The sequence below is a fragment of the Falco punctatus genome (assembly GCF_963210335.1).
Source record: "Falco punctatus genome assembly, chromosome: 1".
Lineage (NCBI taxonomy): Eukaryota > Metazoa > Chordata > Aves > Falconiformes > Falconidae > Falco > Falco punctatus.
The window spans coordinates 50182647-50203443 of record NC_137580.1 but is presented as its reverse complement, the minus strand read 5'-3'; the positions used below and the strand labels follow the sequence as shown (position 1 = coordinate 50203443).

Below are 20797 nucleotides of genomic sequence, written 5' to 3'. Positions count from 1 at the left end.
CTCCACCGCTCCTGTGAAATAGGAAATCTTTCATAAAGCCACCAAGCTTGCAGAAACCTTTGAGTGCTGAAATTACTCTTCTTAGAAAAAGAAAGAAAAAAAAAACCCAAACCAGTCTTAAAGCAAAACTGGTATAAGGTAAAAGTAAAGTGAAATACAGTTTGGATTTTCCAGGAGCCTCAGTTTTGCATTCAACACAGTAATGCTGCCCATGATCTACTTCTGGTTCTTATATCAGTTTACATATATGAATATATTTATTCTAATTTTCTTTTAGGTGATCCTGATCCTTACCAAGTACTATCATACTGACATGGGGAAAGTGCTGGAGAGCAGTTTGTGGAGGTAAGTTCTCTGTTTTTCCTGTAACCTGCCCTGCCCCACTCAGAATAGATCAGTCTCTTTTCCCTTTCCCACTGCTGCTGAGTTGAGTTGGTAGCTAGTTGATGCTAATATAGCAGGATTATCCAGTTTGTCATCATCTTTTACTCCTTCTCTTCCTTAAATGCAGTTCCTGCAGTTCAAGAAGAGTTTGAAATGAGTTTTAACAGTGGAGACAATGATAGAGAGTATAAGGCACCTTCCTGACGCCACTTTGCAAGATACTGTTCTTTGACTTTTCTTTGAAATTTTGCATCAAAGTTACTTAAAAAATTTAAAATATTTATTGTGTTGAGATGTGTCTATTGGGAGTTCTTGTTGCTTTTGAGTACTATATTCAGGTTAGTAAATATGCTGACTCGGAAGCAGTAACAATTGTCTAGATGAAACATAGTACCAGTGCAGGTTATGTTGTGTCGTCTGACAACTAGGAATATGTAGCAATTCAAATAAATGTCTAAATTGATTCTCATTTCCTTAACGTTAGTGAAATTAGATATCAATATCCTTGTTGCCCGTGTGTGCAGAAACTGCACGCTCAGGTGTATATCAGCACAAAACCAGGGCTAAGATAAGCCTATGTTATGCAAGTTATACTGGTTATCTTCTCATGTGTTAATTGTGTTTTGCCAAGTGGGCTTTTTGTGCTCTAATTTTCTGTGTATCTGTATCAATCTTTCAACACAATTTTTTGCTAGACCCATTATGTACACTTCAAAAGTGAAAGTATTTCACTGTTATTAATGAATGCAACATTGCTCCAATGTTTGCTATGCTAGTTTTGCTGGGCTATCTGCAGCAGGAGAAATACTGAAATATTCTGCTGAGATATCTAAATCATTATAAAAGACAGGAGACTTATTTGAGGAGTCTTATGTGAAATTGTTATGTAGCCCATAAGCTTCAGGTCTAGAAACAAATGGGTTATCTAATACTTTGTGGCTTAGGTACTTGTAAACTTCATGCTGTCCCAAGAGCTTGGCTGGGGACTCAGTCTTCATCTGTGTATTTAAGGAACTTTGCAGAGACAGTCCAAAAAAAGGAGTGGATAGAGGAATAGGGAGTGGGAAAAGTCTATGATGAGGACATGCTGCACACCAGCCTTGTTACTTGTTTTGAAGGAGGCTGCAGTGTTTTAACCTTGTGGGATTTCTCTTAGTGACAGCGTGGTGTGTCTTTGTAGTATCTTGTTGTCATACTAGTGGTGGAGTAGTACAGTCTGGCCAGGGGCAGTGGTCCATGAAGTACAAGGATATTTTCAAATAAAATAGAAACTTCTAGTCATAAAAAGAAGGTGTTCAGGAAAAAGAGTAAGATCAAATGGAGACTGCTTAGTGTAGGCTCAGGACTGGTCTTTTTAGGGCTGTGATGGTTCATTTGTAATTATCGTTTAAACTTAAAAGATGTGCAATTAATTGCACATTAGTTTCTGTTTTAATTTTTGTCCAACATCTTGTGCAAAGAAGACAACTAAATGGCAATTTGGATACTCACATAATATGCTTAAGCACATGTTGCTTTTCTGTTGTATGCCCCTAGCCTATACAACATGTGCAATATGTTTCAAGTTTTGCTATCCATGCATCAGTATAATCTATCATAGCAGTGTTTTAAACTCATTCAGTCAGGCTCTTCCAAATAAACTCTCTGTTCTTTTAAAATAAACATAAACCAGGCTTCAGATAATGTTGCTTTCTTTTGAGAACATAAACACTTTAAACAAGGTCATTCAGACCTTGCTGACAGCTGGTATAAAGAATTGGTGTGAACTGCATTCAAATAAAATTGACACTAGCGTGCATCATAGGGAAATCAGGCCCTTTTACTTGCAAGTAGTAGATGTACCAGATGCTTTGTTTGTTTATGAAACTAGGATGGAAAAACTGAAAGGAAGGAAGTGTTTAAGATTAGCACTTGGGCCAGGGGTGGTAGCTGATCCATCCCTAGATTTTCTCCTCTGGGCTCACCTCCTTCCTCTGCCTCTGCCCATTGTGGCATAAAAACAGCACATGTGGTTGTCAGACTGGAGGGGTTACAAGGTGGCTGGATCTAGAAAAGCACAAATGAGACCACCTGGTGCAAAATATATCAAATAGTGCCTCTCTCTGTTGAGATGTGGCTCATTATTTGTACTAAATAAAAATAAATACTGAACAAAGCTGTGAAGTCAGGTAACTTTTTTGTTATTCTTTGTGTAAAATGGTTGGCTATAAATTGGTGAAGCTCCATGTTTGCTGATGGAGCTGGGTGTTGTACTTGCATTGGCAGCCTGCCCAGAATGCACAGTGTATACATATTTTTAAACTCTTTTGTTTGATTCTCTTTTGCATTCCTCTCATTTGCTTCAGAACAAATAGACAGTAAAGCAGGTGTGAAAATTAGTATAGTGTTTTTTGTCAGCAGAAAAAGCGCCATTAATCTTTGTGAGGTTTCTGTGTGCCCTAGTGGGAAAGAATCTGTGCAGTTGTTTCCTGAATCAGCCCAATGTTTTTCTTCTTCCTATCTTGCCTGGATAGATCATACCAGACACTTGATATTCAATAAATCTCTAAGTAAAAATAAACTTGTTTTATAACCTGACCAATTCCCACCAGGTTATTTTTTTTTAATGTTGTTAATCTTCCACTTTAATCTTGCTGATTAGTAAATATTATCCTAGCTTGACATTTATCAGTTCTTTTGTTTCTTGAAACTGTATCTTTCTTTTCTTCCTCTAAAACATGTTTCTTCTTCACCTCTCTCTCTTTTTATCCCACCAATGAAAATAATTTTTATTTTTCCCCTTGCTTAATGGAACAGGGAATGAGAAGGTAAGGGTGACCAAGTGGTATAATGATGCTTATTTGTTCTTAGTGACCTTGGAACTGCTGCCAGACTTTTAAGAGTAATGCAAATGGTGGGGAAAAAACACCAGTTGGGGGTACATGCCCAGTGGGGCTTTATGCGAAGAAGATAGATTTTTTGGAAATGGACCTAGGTGGCAAATTTCTGTGCATCTGCAGACCATTGCTAATTTGTGTAGGTAATTTATGCCTGCCCACACAAGTCAGGCTACAGGATTGGGAAGCCTAAATTTTAATTACCTTGGAATTTTTTCATTGTTGAATAAACAGTGAAGATGGTGCTGGATAATGAAAATCTTAACTTTTTACTAGTAGCAGCCAGGTCTGGTTATACTGAAGAGCTGGAGGCATAAATCTCGGTGAAAGTATGTAGTTAGAAAACACCAGGGTGTGCTTTTCTAGTCAGCTATTTCTGAGACCGTGCTACATTGTTTATTAAATAATTATTAAGGTTGGGGTAAATTGTACGGTTATTTAACTCAAAATAAGGTAGGGAAATAAACAGAGATGATATTGGTTGCCTCTTGAATAGGAATTAAAATAACTTATTGAGAAGGAAAAAAGGAGTGTTTTCAGGTTTACTTTTAGTTTTTTTTAACTGCAATACGTATTGGGAGTACAGGTTGGTTGTTGTGTTAGTCCTCATTAGCATAGTGAAAAAACTGATACTATGACTAAACCTGAAAATTCACATACTAAAATTATCTTCTCAAATTGTGATACTACCACTGTTCCTGTTAGAGTCCACGCACATCTTTATTCAGCATCTTTATCCAGCATGTTTGTGGTATCAAGAACCTGAGTCAAACAGACCATTTAGGATAATAGATACCTGAGCCTGTGTTTTCATATGCTTTATGAACTAGTTTGTGCATAAATCTATAGTTGTACATATTTTAAAACCTCAGCTGCGTGTTTGCTTATGTTGTGTGCCTGCAGCTTCGGATGTATGTAGTTGAATCTTCCAATCAAATATTTTAACTCTGAATTGGTAGCTACTACAAAATTAATGCTAATATTTACCTTTCACCTGACTTAATGAATTCTAATAATGTCTCTTGATAATAATAATAATAACAACAACAACAATAATAGTTTTACACAAAGGACAACTGAGATGGTAACTGCTGAAAGTTATGCAGTGACTCAGCACTGTATGGCCATGGAATTGGCTTCCAACACTGCCCTTAGAGTGACTCAAAGTCCTGTTTCTGGTATGCATACAGCCCTCCCCTTCTTGGCTTGATGTAAGGAATGAATAATAGATGCTGCTGCTGATTGCTAATAAAGTTTTGATTGCATATTATCAAGCTGTAATGATATGGTAGTGCTAAAATGACTTGCTGCGTAATTGTCATTGTTCCCAATGGCATCACCATGTTGTTATTGCTTCACTATAGCAAAACAAATGGCATTATTTGATGTTAACTTCACCGTTAACTCCTCTTATCATTGCATGCGGAACCCCAGGTAGGCCTGTTTTTAGAGATATTAGGATATTTTGCCCCACATTGTCAATAATGAACTGCTAAACAAAGAAACGGTCTTCCCAACCTGCTTAAATCTGGTCAGATATACTACACGAGCTTTCTGGGACTCCTAACTCTAATGCAGCCTGAGGAGGGAGTGAAGTTGCAGCACTGTGCAAGGAGGTTGTGAGTCTAGGTCAGTGTCTAGGCAGCTGGAGGTGAGACCAGTTTGGTGAGTCTCATGGACAGCATGAGACTTGGTAAACCTCGAGTCAGGAAAACACTATCTTTGGTGGCACAGCTGTTTCTAACCAGCACCCATAAAAAGCCACATATTCAGGGCAAGACCCGTTTGTACAATCCCAGTGGCAGTCAGTAGTGGCCAGTGCACAGTGACCACATGGTGCTTTGGACATTTACACAAAGGTGCATGCCTACACTAAAGTTAAAATCCAGACTATAAGGAGCAGGAGATTCTTTTAAGGTAAATACAGGGAACAACATACCACTCAGGAAAGTAAAATTTCCAGACCCTTTGTGGCTCACAGAGTACGGGCATTTGTTTCCAAACTCTTTGGACTCGTAGGTGAAACTCATTTGTTCTGTTTCCTGAAGTTAATTTAAAAAGCAAAGCACAAAACCACAATATGCAGTCTGGTGCCCTAGTGAAATTCTTTCTACGTGTGAAGTGCTGCTTAATAAGTGAGCAACTGTATTCTGCAGCAACTTGCACTTCCAGATGGTCTTATATTGTGGTTCTGCTTTGACTTTGTAGAAATGGCCCCAAGGGATGGAGTTATTGAGTCTGTGATTTCCATATCAAATTTGCTCTCTTTCCAAGTAAAAACAAAAAGAGAAATGGCTTTCTAATTATTAGCCCAGCAAACTCAGCTTGGGATCTAGTGCCTGGCTGTGCCTTCTCTGGCTAATGCGTCATCCTGAGTGATGCAGGCTCTGCAATCAGAATAAGCTGTCCTCAATTATACCTGTGCAGCTCTTTTGTCCTCCTATTTATATCCTTATTTACACCTGTTCCCCTGTGAAAATGTTTTGGGCAGTGCCATTGAAAAGCAAGTCCTATAATTAGAACACTATTTCTCTTATTGAACAACAGATTTTTATGCTTTCTTTGATCATATTTCCATATTCACCTAATAGCATTACGAAGACTCTCATTATCTTTGCTGCAATTTCTGTCTTGCTAATACTCTACAGTGCATCGTTATGAGTTGAATTGTGCAGGAAAGTATCTATTTAAAATTTATTTTAGACATTTAAAATGAGCTGTAAAACCATAGTTAGGCTGAAATCCACTACATTCACTTTCTATCAGCAATGTTTTATTATGGGTGACAGGTAAAAATATGTAAAAGGCAAAGGAAGTGAAAGAAGCATGTCTTGGACAAACCTTGGAACATGCAAGATACGTGAGAGATACTGGAGAGAACATGCAAGATACTGATGCTTTTGATGGGCAGTGGTATTGATTTAGGGATCTAAAGGGTGCTGATGCTGCAGTGTGCTTCTGTAGTTGGTGCTCTAATGGACACATGACCCACCATAATCTTTCCTAAGACCAAGACCCATCACATTGGTAATAACTTTGTTGTTACCTTGGTGCTGCACTCGTCCTGTCACATGTCTTGGCTGTAGCTTTTGGCCGTTCAATAATGGAACGAACTTTGGTCATGGGTACTGGGAACTGTTCTCTGAATCATGACATGTAGTCCCCTCTGAAGGAGAGATGTCTTTTAAATGGCTCTCCAGGGCATGGGACATAGCTTAGGGAGGTCCTTTTATATCTGTGTTACCATAAGAGCATTTAAAAAATATTTTTATGTCTAGTATGTGTGAAAGTCTGAACTGAGAAAAAAACAACCAGCCACACACCCACAAGCAAGTAAAAGCTACTGAAGAAGTCTATCCAAAGTTCCTAACTGAATATCTGTTGCTCCCAGCTGAGAGCTGTGTCATAGCTACTCTTCCAAGTCCTCAGTAACTCAGAGTAGTGATGATGATTTATAATATTTTCATGTTTCTACACTAGTTTGTAAATACACAAATATGACATAGAGACTAAGATCCAGTTGGAAGGCTGTGATTTGTGTAGTCAGGAAAAGGCTCTTGCTTGCAGTACACTTGTGTTTGTTGGAGCTGGTTGCTGCGTGGCTGCTGAGCATGTTAAGTATATGTTGGAGCATAGAAATTTTGCTACTTTACAGGTTGATTTTTTTTCTTTCTTTTCTTTAATCCTCCTTCTGGAAAAGCAATTAAATAATCATGAGATATAACTCATTATAAGTGAGTCAATTTGTTAAGAAAGAATAATGATTTATTTTAAATGGTTGAAGAATCCTGTTCTATTGTTTGAGTAACTTGAACCTAAGTCATAGAATTTCTGATGTCTTTAACTGGAACTGCTATCATAAACATTTTGTTATAGGCACAGACTGTGTGGGAATTGTACCATAGGTTCTTGTTTTAAGTAGATTCCTTTTCACTGGGACTGGTGGTAATAGAATAAGCAATCTTTCCTACGCAAAACCCATCTGGGTCAGTAGCAGTAGGAAGTTCAGGAAAGCCATTTCACTGTCATTCCCTCAGATCTGTCATGGTATCTTACTGCATAAGCATCATACAAGAAATGATAATCTTTCTCGCTAGCCTCAGCAGACCAGTTTAAGGTGAGGAGTGGAGAAACAATGTCCTTCTATTCATTACTCATCTCTGGGGTTGTAATTTTGTGTGTGTGTTGCTTTTACTCTCCCTCCCAGAATAAAAGAGGGAAACCTGCATTGGGACTGCCCATGATCCACTTCTATATGACCAAACCAAAAATTGCAATCTCAGAGCTTTTATTGTGGCATGATTCCTCTGTACTAAATTCATATAAAAACAGTTGAGCCATCAGTTTTAGTTAATCATAAGCACTTTGCTGGATTGTCATCCATTAAATCCCACCGTCAGCAGGCCAGTACGGCAGGGAGGTGTGGAGCCCATAACCTAGGGGCAGATGGAATGACACTGTATATATTATATATTAAGCGATGTTTCCTTTGCCACTCTGAAAAATGGAATAAATAAGAAACCACAATCAAAGCAGCCAGTTTCATTGCTCATCACATGTTCATGGTGATGAACAAAGTACAAAAACCTGAATAGGATATATTTTTAAAACCTGAGAAGGGTGAAGTCATGGCTTAGGGGAATGTATGGTGAAGTAGGTATGACACTGCACTCAAATACTAGTGATGCTGCTGGTTCCACCTTTAGCCTAGTCTGTGACCTTGTGTGAAGAACCTACCATTCCTGTGCTTTCCTCCACATGGTCTTCGCTTTGTTTCTTTGGAATATAAGTAATTTGGAGAACTGATTGTACAACCACAGCAGGACCCTTGTTAGTGCGAGGGCTGAATGCTGCATTAATACAAATAATACGAAGGAGGTGTAATATTTAGGAGTGTTTAATGTTTGTCTCCACAAAGTTGTTGGCTTGAGCCTGAGGACAGGAGACCATCAGAGAGCACTGACATACCATAAGACTCATCCAAAACCGCCCGTAGTTTCACTACAAGACAGCTACTGACGAAGTGCCTTTTCTGAGCTGCTGTTTTGAAAATGCTGTTTTGCAACCCCCTGTTGCTTCTCTCTGTGTGGGGCACCTTGTGTCACTGATGTGGTATGTGGCATGCGAGCAGCTTCACTTGCTTCTGTAGAATGTATGCTCTGCTCTAGTGCATCCCCTGCGAACTGATTGCAAATTAATTTGGTTGTTGGGGCTGAATGAATGAACAGCTGCATAGTTAATTATGCAGAATGGTATAGAAAAATGTAGCATTAATGTTTTATACTCTCATTTTCCCTGCAGTATGGAATACATTTTTCAGTGTGAAAATAACAAAGGCAATATTTCCCAAGTAACTTATTTATTAGGAACTTTGTATTGTTAGGCAGCTTTCTCCTCTTTGATTTGGTACGGATTAGGACAATCAAAACCTCAATACAGGCCAGTTTTTAAAATATAAATATAATCTTATGTGCTGAAGAATTTGGGAGTGTGGGTAGTTTACAAAAATTAAACCCATTTTACATTCAGATTTAAATATCTTGATTCTATTTGGTGTTCTTAAAAATGGAAGGTTAGTTGAGAGTTTTTCCTTCTGCCTACAGCCTCTCATTAAACAGATGACTGACATTTAATCAATTAGTCAATTGAATCTTTGTTCCAGCTACTTTTAAGGTTATTTTTTTGTTTGTTTTGTTTTGTATTCATGGTATTTGGTTTTGTTCCTTCCTACGTCTGCTCCCTCTCTTCCCCCTTTGGCATCGTTTCCTCCTATTGCATTGTGCTGGTTTTGGCTGGGATAGAGTTAATTTTCTTCATAGTAGCTGGAATGGGGCAATGTTTTGGATTTGTGCTGAGAACAGGGTTGATATTACAGAGATGTTTTCATTATGCTGAGCAATGCTTACACTGAGTTGAGGCTTTTTTCTACCTCTCACCCCACCCCACAAGCAAGTGGGCTGGGGGGCACAAGGAGTTGTGTGGCACACAGCTGGGACAGCTGGCCCCAACTGACCATATGGTGCCATGCTCAGTAGATAAAGCTGGGGGAAGAAGGAAGGGAGAGACATTTCGAGTGATGGTGGTTGTCTTCCCTAGTAACCGTTTATGTGTGATGGAGCCCTGCCTTCCTGGGGGTGGCTGAACCTGCCTGCCCATGGGAAGTGGTGAATCAATTCCTTGTTTTGCTTTGCTTGCGTGTGCAGCTTTTGCTTTACCTATTAAACTGTTTATCTCAACCCATGAGTTTTCTCACTTTTACCCTTCTGATTCTTTCCCCCATCGCACTGGTAGTGGGAAGTGAGTGACTGACTGTGTGGGGCTGAGCTGCTGGCTGGGGTTAAACCACTACATGCATAAAAAGCAGGGACAGCAACTTACTTTGCTTCAACAAATAGCTATTCTTGTGCTAACTTTCAGAAGACATTTCACTTTCTCACCAATTTTCTCTCCTAGTGGCCTTTTCTTGCTGGCTATTACACTGGCCCTTTCATAGGATTGGGTTTCTGTCTCTTTAAGGCCTGACTTGTCCAGTCCGTAGCAGAGAAGATGCTTTTTGCATGAGGTGTTAAGTGGCTCCAAAAGTTTTTGCATTTTTGCCTGACATGTCAGCTCCAAGGCTGGCTTTTGAAGCTGTTCCAGAACTGAAGTCCTTCTCATGGCAGGGCTTTCCCCCCATTGCTGCTTTGACAGACTGTAGATATTTCCATGACCTGTGAGCACATTTTATGCCAGTTTTCTATCATAGGATCTTACATTGTAATTTTCTGGGGGGAGATGGGCAGGCAGGATGATACGTGTTTTTGACTGTTGGTTGAAAACCACTTGTCTGTGTTTGTTTTTTTTCAAATCTGATATATCCTTTCTTTGCCATATGGATATGATTTTTCTTGAAGAGGGTGCATGCAATTGGAATTATGCCCCTTGACAAAAAAACATTGCAGTATTGGTGAAATACAGACACTTCTGGGAAAAAGCCAGGCAAATAAGTAAAGCAGACATACAGTAAAGTGTGCTCTTATATTGTCAAACAGACCAACAGTTCAGTTCAAAAGCACCTACATTGTTCAACCTTTTAATATCCAGTGTTTCAAACTTTCCTTTCTGGCAGGAGGAGGATGCGTGGTCATGCTTTTTGTATGATTCGGATAGATTTTTGTAACACTGACCTGTCCTTAGGATTGCTGGCTGTTCTGAAGACTTCAACATAAAATGTTAACACATGGGAGAAAAAATTATTTTAAATTTTACTCTCTTCCAAGAATCTGGAGACTTATCACTGTGTTATCTTAATTCTTACCATATGCTGTCCACTCCTGACTTTTGTAATGTCTCTTTGGGATAGAATTTAAAAGTAATGTTGTACTGTTCTGAAGTACCCTGGCTAGAGTTTGAGATTTCTCTCCCTTAACCCTACCCCAAGGCAGCGCCTGTGTTAGATATGGGTGTCTTAGGTTTCAGTAGGTATTTAATTTGCATTTTCTTCAGCCTGACATGTAAAATTAGAAAAATCATAATATTTTACTTTTTTGCCTCATTTAAAAATAATTGGAAGCAAAATATACATGTGATGGTGTTTTGTATGTGTGATGATTTCAGGTGCGTAATACTTAAAACTCAGTGCTATTTCGGTGCAATTTTCAGCTTCGATCACACTGCTCTGTGCTAATGGGAAGGATGCACCAGTAAAATATTATTCCTTTGCACTGTGAGAGGCCAGCACTTTCTGACAAAGTGCAGAAGCCCAGAGTGAAAACTCTCATGCCTTGGCTTTCCATATGGCCTCGGGTAACTATAAGAATCAGTTGGAGTTCCAGAGTGGAAAGCGTCCAAGAAGCACATTTAAATAAAGAAGAAAAGAAAGTTAATTATTTAAAGATCAGAAAATTATGTTACAATTATGCTGTATAAAGCTCCATGACCTATCACAGCATTACCTTAATAGGTCGCAGTTAGAAGACACCTTGACCCCTTGCTTAAATACACTTCAGGTACCTCTCTTGACATATACTGGTAGGTGAGATGCAGTGTTGGATTTCCAAGAACTTCACAGTGATAATAGCACTTAGCTTTTTAAAAAGTCATGTTAACATTTGTGAAGTACTTCAATAAGTAAATATGAGTATATATTTAAATATCAAATTATATTTGATTTACATGTTAACTAACTAGAAGTCTTGATACTTCCAAATGCTTGAGTTTTTATATAGTTGCTTGAGATTTCATCTTGGGAATTGATACATGTTGATATAATAATCATTATTATTATAATAAACATTATTATTTCTTTCTTCTTTAGCATGTTTGATAGGGCTGGGAATAGGACATAACTTTTCTCATTCCCAGTTGATCACTTACATAACTGTTTTGCTGGGAAGTTTCTTCCACGTTGCATACATTCAGAGAATTATTTTGATTTCACAGGAGCTTTGGTGGTCACAAGTACAACCCCTGCTGAAAGCAGGGCTCATTGCCGAAGTTGATCAGGTCGCTTATGGCCTTGTCCTACCCAGTTCTGAAAGTCTTCCAGGGTAGAGATTCCACAGCTTCACTGGGCAACCTCTGCTCATGCTTTGCTGCTCTTCTTGTGAGGGGTTATGTCAGCTGAAATTTCCCATCTTGCAGATTGTCCTTGCCATCTATCATGTATTCCCTGTATATCCTGGTCTCGTATACTCATATTTATATATTTTTAATATATATTTATATATTTATTTTCATATTTATAACCTCCCTTTTAGATACTGGAAAACTGAAATGAGATTCACCATTAGCCTCACTTTCCAAACTTAATCCAGCTCCCTCAGCCATTCCTTGTACACAGTGTTCTCCAGTTCCCTCACCATCTAAGTGACCCTTCACTGGATTTGCTCCAGACTGCTGATCTCTCTCTTCTATGAAGTGACACAAAATTATTTTATCCCATTTGTAGAAGTGGGATGGTGTGTGCTCTGGGGGTCTCTCTCTGCAGCTCTCCCCACATAAAATAGACTGTGCTTGGGTGAATGCTTTAGAGTAGTTACCTTTTTAATCTGAATATAAAAATAAGCGTGAAAATCCCTAAATGACAGAATCATTAGCAGGAGAAATTAAGTGTCTAATTACTTAGACACCGAAGTCACTTCATTACCTCTTGAAAAAGATAACGTTGGTCTTGTTTGCACTGACCTCTCAGCATAAGAACAGTGGGGATGCCAGCATTAACTTTTTGTCCTCACTTTTGTTATGCCATATGAATTCTTGGTAGGTTTTGATTTAGTTGCTGGTACGTTATTTAGGATATCTCTTGGCTGCAGCTGCTGTAATTCACAAACCAAAGCCAAGCCTATTGTTTCTAGTCATAGAATTGTAGTTTGTTGCAGAGTAACTCCCAGGTAATTAGGCAGGGTGTGTTGTAATTGGTTCTAACATGGGGTCTTCTAAATAAAGCATTAATCAGACATAGTAAAGTATTTGTCTTTGTTTGGAAGATTTTTCTACCACAGGTAAACATTATTGTGGCCACAAATGTTAGGAGGATTAATTTTGCCAGCAAATTATGTGCTTTTTTCTTAAAAAAAAAAAAAAAAAAAAAAAAAAAAAAAAAAAAAAAAAGGTATTTCACTTAGAAGGGAGTTCTTTTAAGTGAGGGGTGTGCAAAGCAAAGTTTTTGAGGGCAAGAATTCATGTACCAATCCTGGCATGTGGGGAAAAAAGTCTTATTCAAAGAATGGACTTCATACAGCAGTTTTTACTACTATTGGTTTCATGAAGTTTTGAGTCATCTTTAGCTTGACCTATACTTCCGTACCTGTATACTCTTGATTCACAGGGTTTCAAGGGTCATAGAGACACCTGGAATCACTGGAGTAAAACCTTCTGATTGCTTTAAAAAGTGATTATGAACTGAAGAGATTGTAAGAGGCACCGTTTGGTGGATTTCTTGTCTCTTGAAATCCTCCCATCAAAGCTGGATCTTTTGTGTAATATGTAATGGATACCAGTTAACTGGAAACAATGCAAAGGAAACGGGATGAAATTCAGCATTAGCTCTGAAAATCAGAATATACAGTAGCTACCTCAAAACCTGTGAGAAGCTAATGGATTTGCCTCAATTCACACAGCAAGCTTGTGAAACTGTCTTTGCCACAAGAACAGTCAGGACTTGGGATGGGAAACGAAAGGGAATCAAATTGCATTTGTTCCATTGAAGGTTGTTACCTTGAACATATTATTTTGCCATAGTGTTTTGTTAGGAGAGAAGTTAAAGGCTGAAGAGTCAAAGCTTTTCTATTTTATGATTCTTCCCTGTTTTGACCCTCTATGTTCAGTTTGACTTGCTGTGGGAATGATATTTGTGAAGAGGTTCTTGTCTGCTCTCTTGCAGGTGGTGAAGCAAAGTGAATTACTGTTACACTATTAGAAAGCAAGTGTTGGGATGACACTGAGGCAGAGCCTAGACCAGACAGGGATTATTCCAGTTTTTATTTCGCTCCATAGAGTGCTGCATATTCAATATTTAATTTTCCTTTGCACACTCTCTGTAAAATTTTGATGAGAAGTAGTGACTGTTGCTGCCATGCTCACAGTGGGATGGATTTCCCTGCCAGCAGAGTGATTTCTCTACCAGAAAACAGTCATTCCAGAAGAAGTGAACTGCGTGGTGTCACTCTTGGCAACAAGCTAACCTGCATGGCCCTCCACTTCTCTCCTTGAAAACAAACTGTATTTTAGGGCACACATGCATGTGCCCTACTGGGGAACAGGGCAATAAATTGGCTTACCTGGTGTTAAGAGTGCTAGTGCTTTTGGAAGCAGTGGGACTGTAATGATTTGCACAGGTTATAAATCAGCTCCTAAAACTAGCAATAGACATCAACTGCAGTTTGTACCAATTATGGAGATTTTAAAGCAAACATTTGTGAAGTGCAGTGTTACTATGCATGTAGTAATCATCTGTTCCCATTCTATTTTCCCTCTGCTTGGTAGCCTCTGAGGAGGCATTCCTTTGATCACTGGAGTATCTTTTCCACAGATGAAGCCCTGCAGCAGAAAAGGGGTTAAACTCGAGCTCAGCAGCAGAATTTTTCTCATCTTGACAGTTTGCACAGCAATTGATTTTGCATCACAAAGCATTTTCATGTAGGAAGAAGCTGAGTTATCTTACTTGGGGTGGTGGGGTGGGAAGAAGGCAATGTCCATTGTGTATAGGTTAGATTATTCTGAGTAAAAACTGTAGGCTTGAAAGGCCTTGGGCTTCCTTCATGTATCTGATGATGATTATGTTGGTTTGGACATTAAAGTGGAAAGAATTGGTGTGTCCGAATGAAGTCTCCTCATCAATTTGTTCTCAGCTTCCTGACCTCTTTTTTGCGGTGTCACAAGCAAAGATCTTTGTTGAGCCTTCTCCCTTATCACTCGTTTTGTCACTCAGTGTAATGAGCAGAAGATTTTGAGGAGGCACACTGGAGGCAAAGTAGCTCTGGAGTAGATTCTTGGCTCCTGGTTACCTTCTGTGTTTGATAGCAAATGGCAAGAATCCCAGTGTTGAACCGAGTCCTTCTTCCCTAACCAGGCTTAACTCAATCCTGCCTAAGCAGCTGGATGACAGCAAGACAGCCAGTTGCAGAAAGGCAATAGTTTCTGTCTGTCACAGTTTGCTCACAACACGTGGCTTAGGTGATTCTTTTCTGTATCATATCATGAGAGTTTTTTATCTTTTAAAATTGAAATTTCCTGATACTCAATCTCTATTTGAGGAAGTGGGGGGAAAGCACTCTGTGGTATTGTTAAGACACAGATTAAATATATTAAAAACTGACTATTCACAGATTCTTAAAATTTAATTAACATTGAGTAATTTTAACTGCCTGGAATTTAGCAGTGATCCGTATCAGCCTTGCTTCTAATCAACATTTTAACCACTTATTTGGCAGTAAATACAAATTATTGCTGGTTATAGTTATGGGTAACAAAAAAGAATTGACAGTTATGAGGACTGGACTGAAAGAAGAGCTTTAAGTTGGCCCATTAAATCCAAGTTCAGCTTAGTGGAACACTATTTATCTGGGAAGAAGAAATGTGGGGTATGATGTACAAAGTATGTTGGCATACGGTGGAAGATAGTGATGGTAAAAAGGCTGAGAGGGGATCAGGGGTGTGACCTTCATGATTGTGCCTTGGGTACTTATGAACTTCATGTAAACAGCACTCATGAGTAGGGGGGGAAGAGCAGTATCTTGCTTTCTGTGCATGCTGCTGTGAGGGTGATGCTGAAATACATCAAGGTCTTTTGTCCATACATTCAGATGCATGTAGAAAAGTGGAAGAGAGTCAAGGGAGCATTTGAAAGCCGGAGAAAATGGCCTACTGTGACAGGTGCAGAGTTCAGTTTTTCAGCTTATCAAAGGGAAGTAAAAGGCTCTTTAATTTAGCAGGTAAGTTTACAATAGGGCTTGATGTTTGCTCTGCTCAAACCCTGGTGACCGTGGCTGTAGCCAGTAGGCTGCAGGGAAGTGACAGACATTGTCTATTCATTTGTTTTCTCTTTCTGATATCCCCCATCTTATCTGTTTTGACCAAAAATACCTTTGCTGCTTGCTCTTTAGCCAAACAGATTTAGCTGTAGACCACTTTCTAGTAGTTTTCCTTAAAAATGACAGGGAGGCAGTTCATTTCTGGGCACGTTCATTTCTCCGATTGTTTCTGCAGGGGTGGAATAGAGGGAAGGAAGGCCGAAGAGTAGTAAGAGGCAAGTGAGAAAACAACTAGTGGAAGAAGTCATCACTATCCTTTACAAAAGCTTTTGAACATTTTGACGTGCCCAAAATGCCTTTTAAACATTAACTTAGTTGATACATTTAATCCCAATTAAAAATAAACAGTACATAGCGCCAATAGTGCATCAGAAGAGTTGGTAATCTTGGTCTGATTGCTCACAGCAAAGTTGTTAAAATGATCAGAAGCCCTGCTAGAGCTGATGCTGATTTATGTTCCCACAGGCAGCTGCAGCAGAAGGACCAGAGAACCAATACAAATGTAGCTGTGAAATACGTGCTTCTCCTTTGATGTGGACGATTCGGGTCACAGCTTCAGCCATTAGCACAATGATCAGTTTAATTTTCTTGTCTGTTTAGTTTCATCAATATTAGGTTTTGAAACTCTGAAACCTTGTTAGTCAATCCTTTTAAAGACTGTGTGAAGTAAGAAAGTACCATCACCTCTGTGCAACAGAGAGACAGGAGGGAATCCATACTGAAGCACTGGTGATGTTCAGAGAGCCTGCCTAACTAAGGTATCTTAGCAAAGTGCAGCATCTACAGACCATGTCTGTGAGCCTTCAGGTGCCTGTGCACTCTCAGGCTTCAGGATTTCCTTCTGAGATCAGAGGCAAGGATATCATTCCTGTTTTGTTTGCTTCTCATCCACATATTCTGTCACTTCGAATGGGAAAGTTTTCCCAAGAGAGCATTAATTAAAAGGAAACAAGATATTTCAAATTGAAAGGTTATCAGCAAATGCTGCATAAATGAAAATGTTAAATGAGTGAATCTCCTGCAAGTCTTCTGTGTCACTGTTGCTTATAAAAACAATCCCAAGAATGAGATGAAATGCCCAGTGCCTTAGATTGGTAACATTTAACAATTTGAAATACTCTAAATACCTGCATACTTGGTAAAAGAAGGAGGAGGGGTTGACTCTTGAAGGGAGAACAGATGACTTACATGATTCAGAAACAGTATACATTAGTAAATGCACATATTGTTTAGGTTAAATAGAGATGTTATGAAATTATATTAGACAGCTTGGATGTGCGGTATTTCTCTGAGTGGAGATCGTGTATTTTTTGGTAGATTTTAATGGTCAGTTTGAGTAGCATCCACGCTGGGTAAGCAGTCTTCTTTGATTTGAAAAAATATTCAAGTTTTGTTCTGAATTGCACTGTTACATTTAAACGTATTGAAGATTATTGCAATTTAAAATAAATGGGCAGGAAGGCAAAAAATAAATCAAAATTAATTCTCTTTAGAAGGATATGGTTTTGAAAACCCCTACTATAAATACCCTCCAAAACATCTTGTACCTGCAGAGAAAGGTTTTTAGGAGTTTATTGTTTTAGGAAAAGCTTTTAGTTTTTCTCTTTCTTGCAGTTCTTTTTTTGTTTGTTTGGTTTTTTTCCCCCCTTTTTTCTATCAGATGAGGAGTGAGGGAAGGTGAGAATAAACTCATTGAGTATGGTGAGAGTCAGAGTAATGTAGTGCAAAGTAATATTAGAGTCCTTCTCAGCTACACATTCATAATTTTCAGCCCTGTATTATTTGAATTGGGCTAAGGAGCCTCTGGGTCCTTATGAGTCAGGTCTGGGCACCTTCTCCTTTAGAAAGATAAGGAGGAAAAAACATAACCTCCATTTAAATTCTGTGGAAGTTATATTAAAAGAAGAATCACTCCCTGGAAAGCTTTTGCAAAGTGAGAATTGAATTTAACAGGCTAAGCTTTCTGTGATAATAATTGCACAGCTAAGGATGATGCAAATTTAATGGCTCTAATCAGATGAGGTGAAAGAAAGTAAACATTAGGTTTATGCTTTAAATTGTGATTTGCTCTACTGTTGATTCTTCCATGCAAGAAGAAAGGTATGTTATGTGTGGTGTTCTGTTTTTTTTTTCTTCTTGTTTTTTTTTTTTTTTTAACCTAGAAAGCTTTGGAAAATATTAATCAAATTGAGTGCTCTTTATCAACTTAAACTGATTCCAGCTTAAAATGATACATTTTTACAACACTTAAAATAGTTAAAATTATAATCTAGAAAATGAGAATGACCGTAGTAGGTCACAACAGATTACTGACCTGGACAGTCCTTCGTCTCTGCCAGTAGCTCATACCAAATACTTAGGAACTGTAACAAAAGAACACAAGTCTGTAGTGAATCTTCACAGACTCACATGATGATTGGGGGGTGGAAGGAAACTCTCGAGATTGTCTAAACCAAGCCACCTGCTCAAAGCACTATCAACTATAGCAGGTTGCCCAGGATCATGCCCAGCTGGGCTTTGAGTATCTCCAAGGTTGGAGACTCCAAAACCTCTCTGGGCAACCTATGCCAGTATTTCACCCTCTTCACATTAAAAAGTCTGTTTCTGATGTTTAAATGGAATTTCCTGTGTTTCAATGCATACCCACTGCCTCTTGTCCTGTCACTGGGCATCACAGGGAAGAGTCTCGTTCGATTTTCTTTACAAGCTCCCCAGTATTTATACACATTAATAAGGTTACTCCCAAGTCTTTTCTTCACCAGGATAAACACTCTCAGCTCTCGCAGTCTCTCCTTACATGTCAATGCTGCAGTCCCTTAACCATCCTCAAGGCCCTTAGCTGGTTTGGTTCAGTATGTCTATGTCTCTTGTGTACTGGGGAGACCAGACATGAACCCAGCACTCCAGGCTGACTCCCCAGTGCTGAGTGGAAAGGACCACGTCCCTTGACCTGCTGGCCATGCTCTTCCTAATGCAGCCCAGGAGGCTGTTGCCCTTCTTTGCTGCAAAACACATTGCTAGTTCATGTTCAACGTGTTGCTCACCCTTGTTAGACTTCATGAGACTCCTGTCAGCCCATTTCCCCAGCCTGTGGAGGTCCTTCTGAGTAGCAGCACAGCCATATGATGTATCAGTCACTCCTCTCAGTTTTGTACCATCTGCAAGCTTGCTGAGGTTACAGTCTGTGCTGTTGTCCAGGTCATTAATGAATATGTTAAGCAGTATTGGCCCCAGTGTCAACCCATGGGGTACATTACTAGTGCCTCACCTCCAACTGGACTTCATGTGGCTGATAACAACTTGCTGAACCTAGAATTTCAGCCTACCTCAATATCCACTTACTTAGCCCATACTTTTTAGCCCAAACTTTTCCCATTCATAAATCCATGCTGACTATTCCCAAACCTTCTTTTTTTCTATACCGAGAAATGGGTTTCAGGAATAATTTGCTCCATCCTTCTTAGGGGTAAAGGTGAGGTGGACATGCTTGTAGTTCCCCTTCTTGCTGTTCTTGAAGGTAGGAGGGACATTCATTGTTCCATGAACACTCTCCCACCCTCTAACATTTTTTTCTCAGGCAGCTCCTGAGCCTGAGGTGCAGTGCCTTTATTTAATTTCCCTTCATAGATCTCCCCCCTCTCCCCCCCACCCCGGAGTTACTTTTTTACTACAACTCTGGGTTATGATGGAACAGCTCCTCCACTTTACCCTGTAAGCTTTTGATTTTATGGACACTGCAGTTTTTGGTCCTCGAAGTAATTTCATTCCTTTGTTTGCCCTTGTTTGCCTTATGTATATTTCCTGTACTTCCCTTGTGTCCTGTTGGAGGTGTACAGCAGTACTGAACACAGTGTCCGAGGTAAGGTCACAATGAAGGGGCTGAGACAGTGCTATGCAGGCATTTTTTGTTTTATTGTCTGTTAGTTTCCTAAAAATTTCTGTATTTATTTATTTTTTGAATTGCTGTTGAATGGCAGATTGATATTTTCATGGTACCGATACTCTGTATAACGCCACTTTATGGAATGGAAATAGTTTGTGCAAAAGCCTTCGTTTTGTATGCAATGTTAGAACACCCCTTTAAATTTATCTACTATGAATTTCTTTTGCCCAGTCGCTCAGTATCATGAGGTTCATCTATGACTTCTCATATTTACTATCTTACTTGATAATAATTTGTCTTTGTTTTACTCCTTTGAATGATGTAATGTTATGGGCAGTCTTTTGGCACTGTCTGCCTTGTTTCTATAATTATGAATATGTTACATAGGACTGACTGAATTATCTTGTGGGACTCCTTTGATGACTCTTCTCAATAGCAAAAATTAATCAGACCTTCTGTTTCCCATTTTAATAATAGTTATTCCTCCAAATAAAGACTTATCCTCTAGCAATATAATTTCTTGATTACATTTTTGGCGGGGGGTGGGTGGGGTGGGGTGGAAATCTCTGTGAAAGGTTTTTAGATTAGGCTATTTGGTTGAATTTCTTTTTTTGTATTTTCATTGCTTCGGTCAAAACCCAAGGACGTTAATGAGTCATTCATTCCCTCTCCAAAGTTGTGTGGATTCTCACTCGGTACCTCTTATTTCTCCTTGTGTCAAATTACAGAATTGGAGTAGTTTTTACTAATTTGCCTAGTGCTGACATCAAACTTTAATGCCCTGAAGTACCTCTCTAAATTGTTCTTGGAGACCTTTAAAAAACTGGAATCCATATTTTCAGTGTCCATCTCTCTAATACAAACATTATTTTAAATGAGAAGACACTCTCTGCAATTAATGGCTTAGTGATTTCATCCTTGAGTTCCTTTAGAACATTTGGATGAATACCATCTGGTCTGGGCAGATGAGTGCTGCTGATTTGTGTAAAATGTCTTTCACTGACACTTTGAGATATATCTTAATACAGCGACAGCAAAGAAGAGTTCTGACATGAGAACTTTTCAAAGCAGCTCCAGGGTGAACAAAGATGCAAAACTAGTTTGCTTTCTCTGCTGTGGCCTTGTCTCTGGATGCTCTTTTC

The 20797-nt window shown here is 39.0% G+C and overlaps 1 protein-coding gene across 6 annotated transcripts in view; it reads left to right on the top strand.

Annotated features, from left to right (window-relative positions):
• SORCS2 (sortilin related VPS10 domain containing receptor 2) overlaps nucleotides 1–20797 on the top strand; it is a 569561-nt gene that overhangs the window by 184299 nt on the left and 364465 nt on the right. For all 6 annotated transcript variants that reach the window (XM_080373393.1, XM_080373391.1, XM_080373389.1 and 3 more), the window contains exon 2: nucleotides 278–345. In XM_080373393.1, coding sequence (XP_080229519.1) covers nucleotides 278–345 — 68 coding nt within the window. The remainder of the gene's footprint in view (nucleotides 1–277; nucleotides 346–20797) is intronic.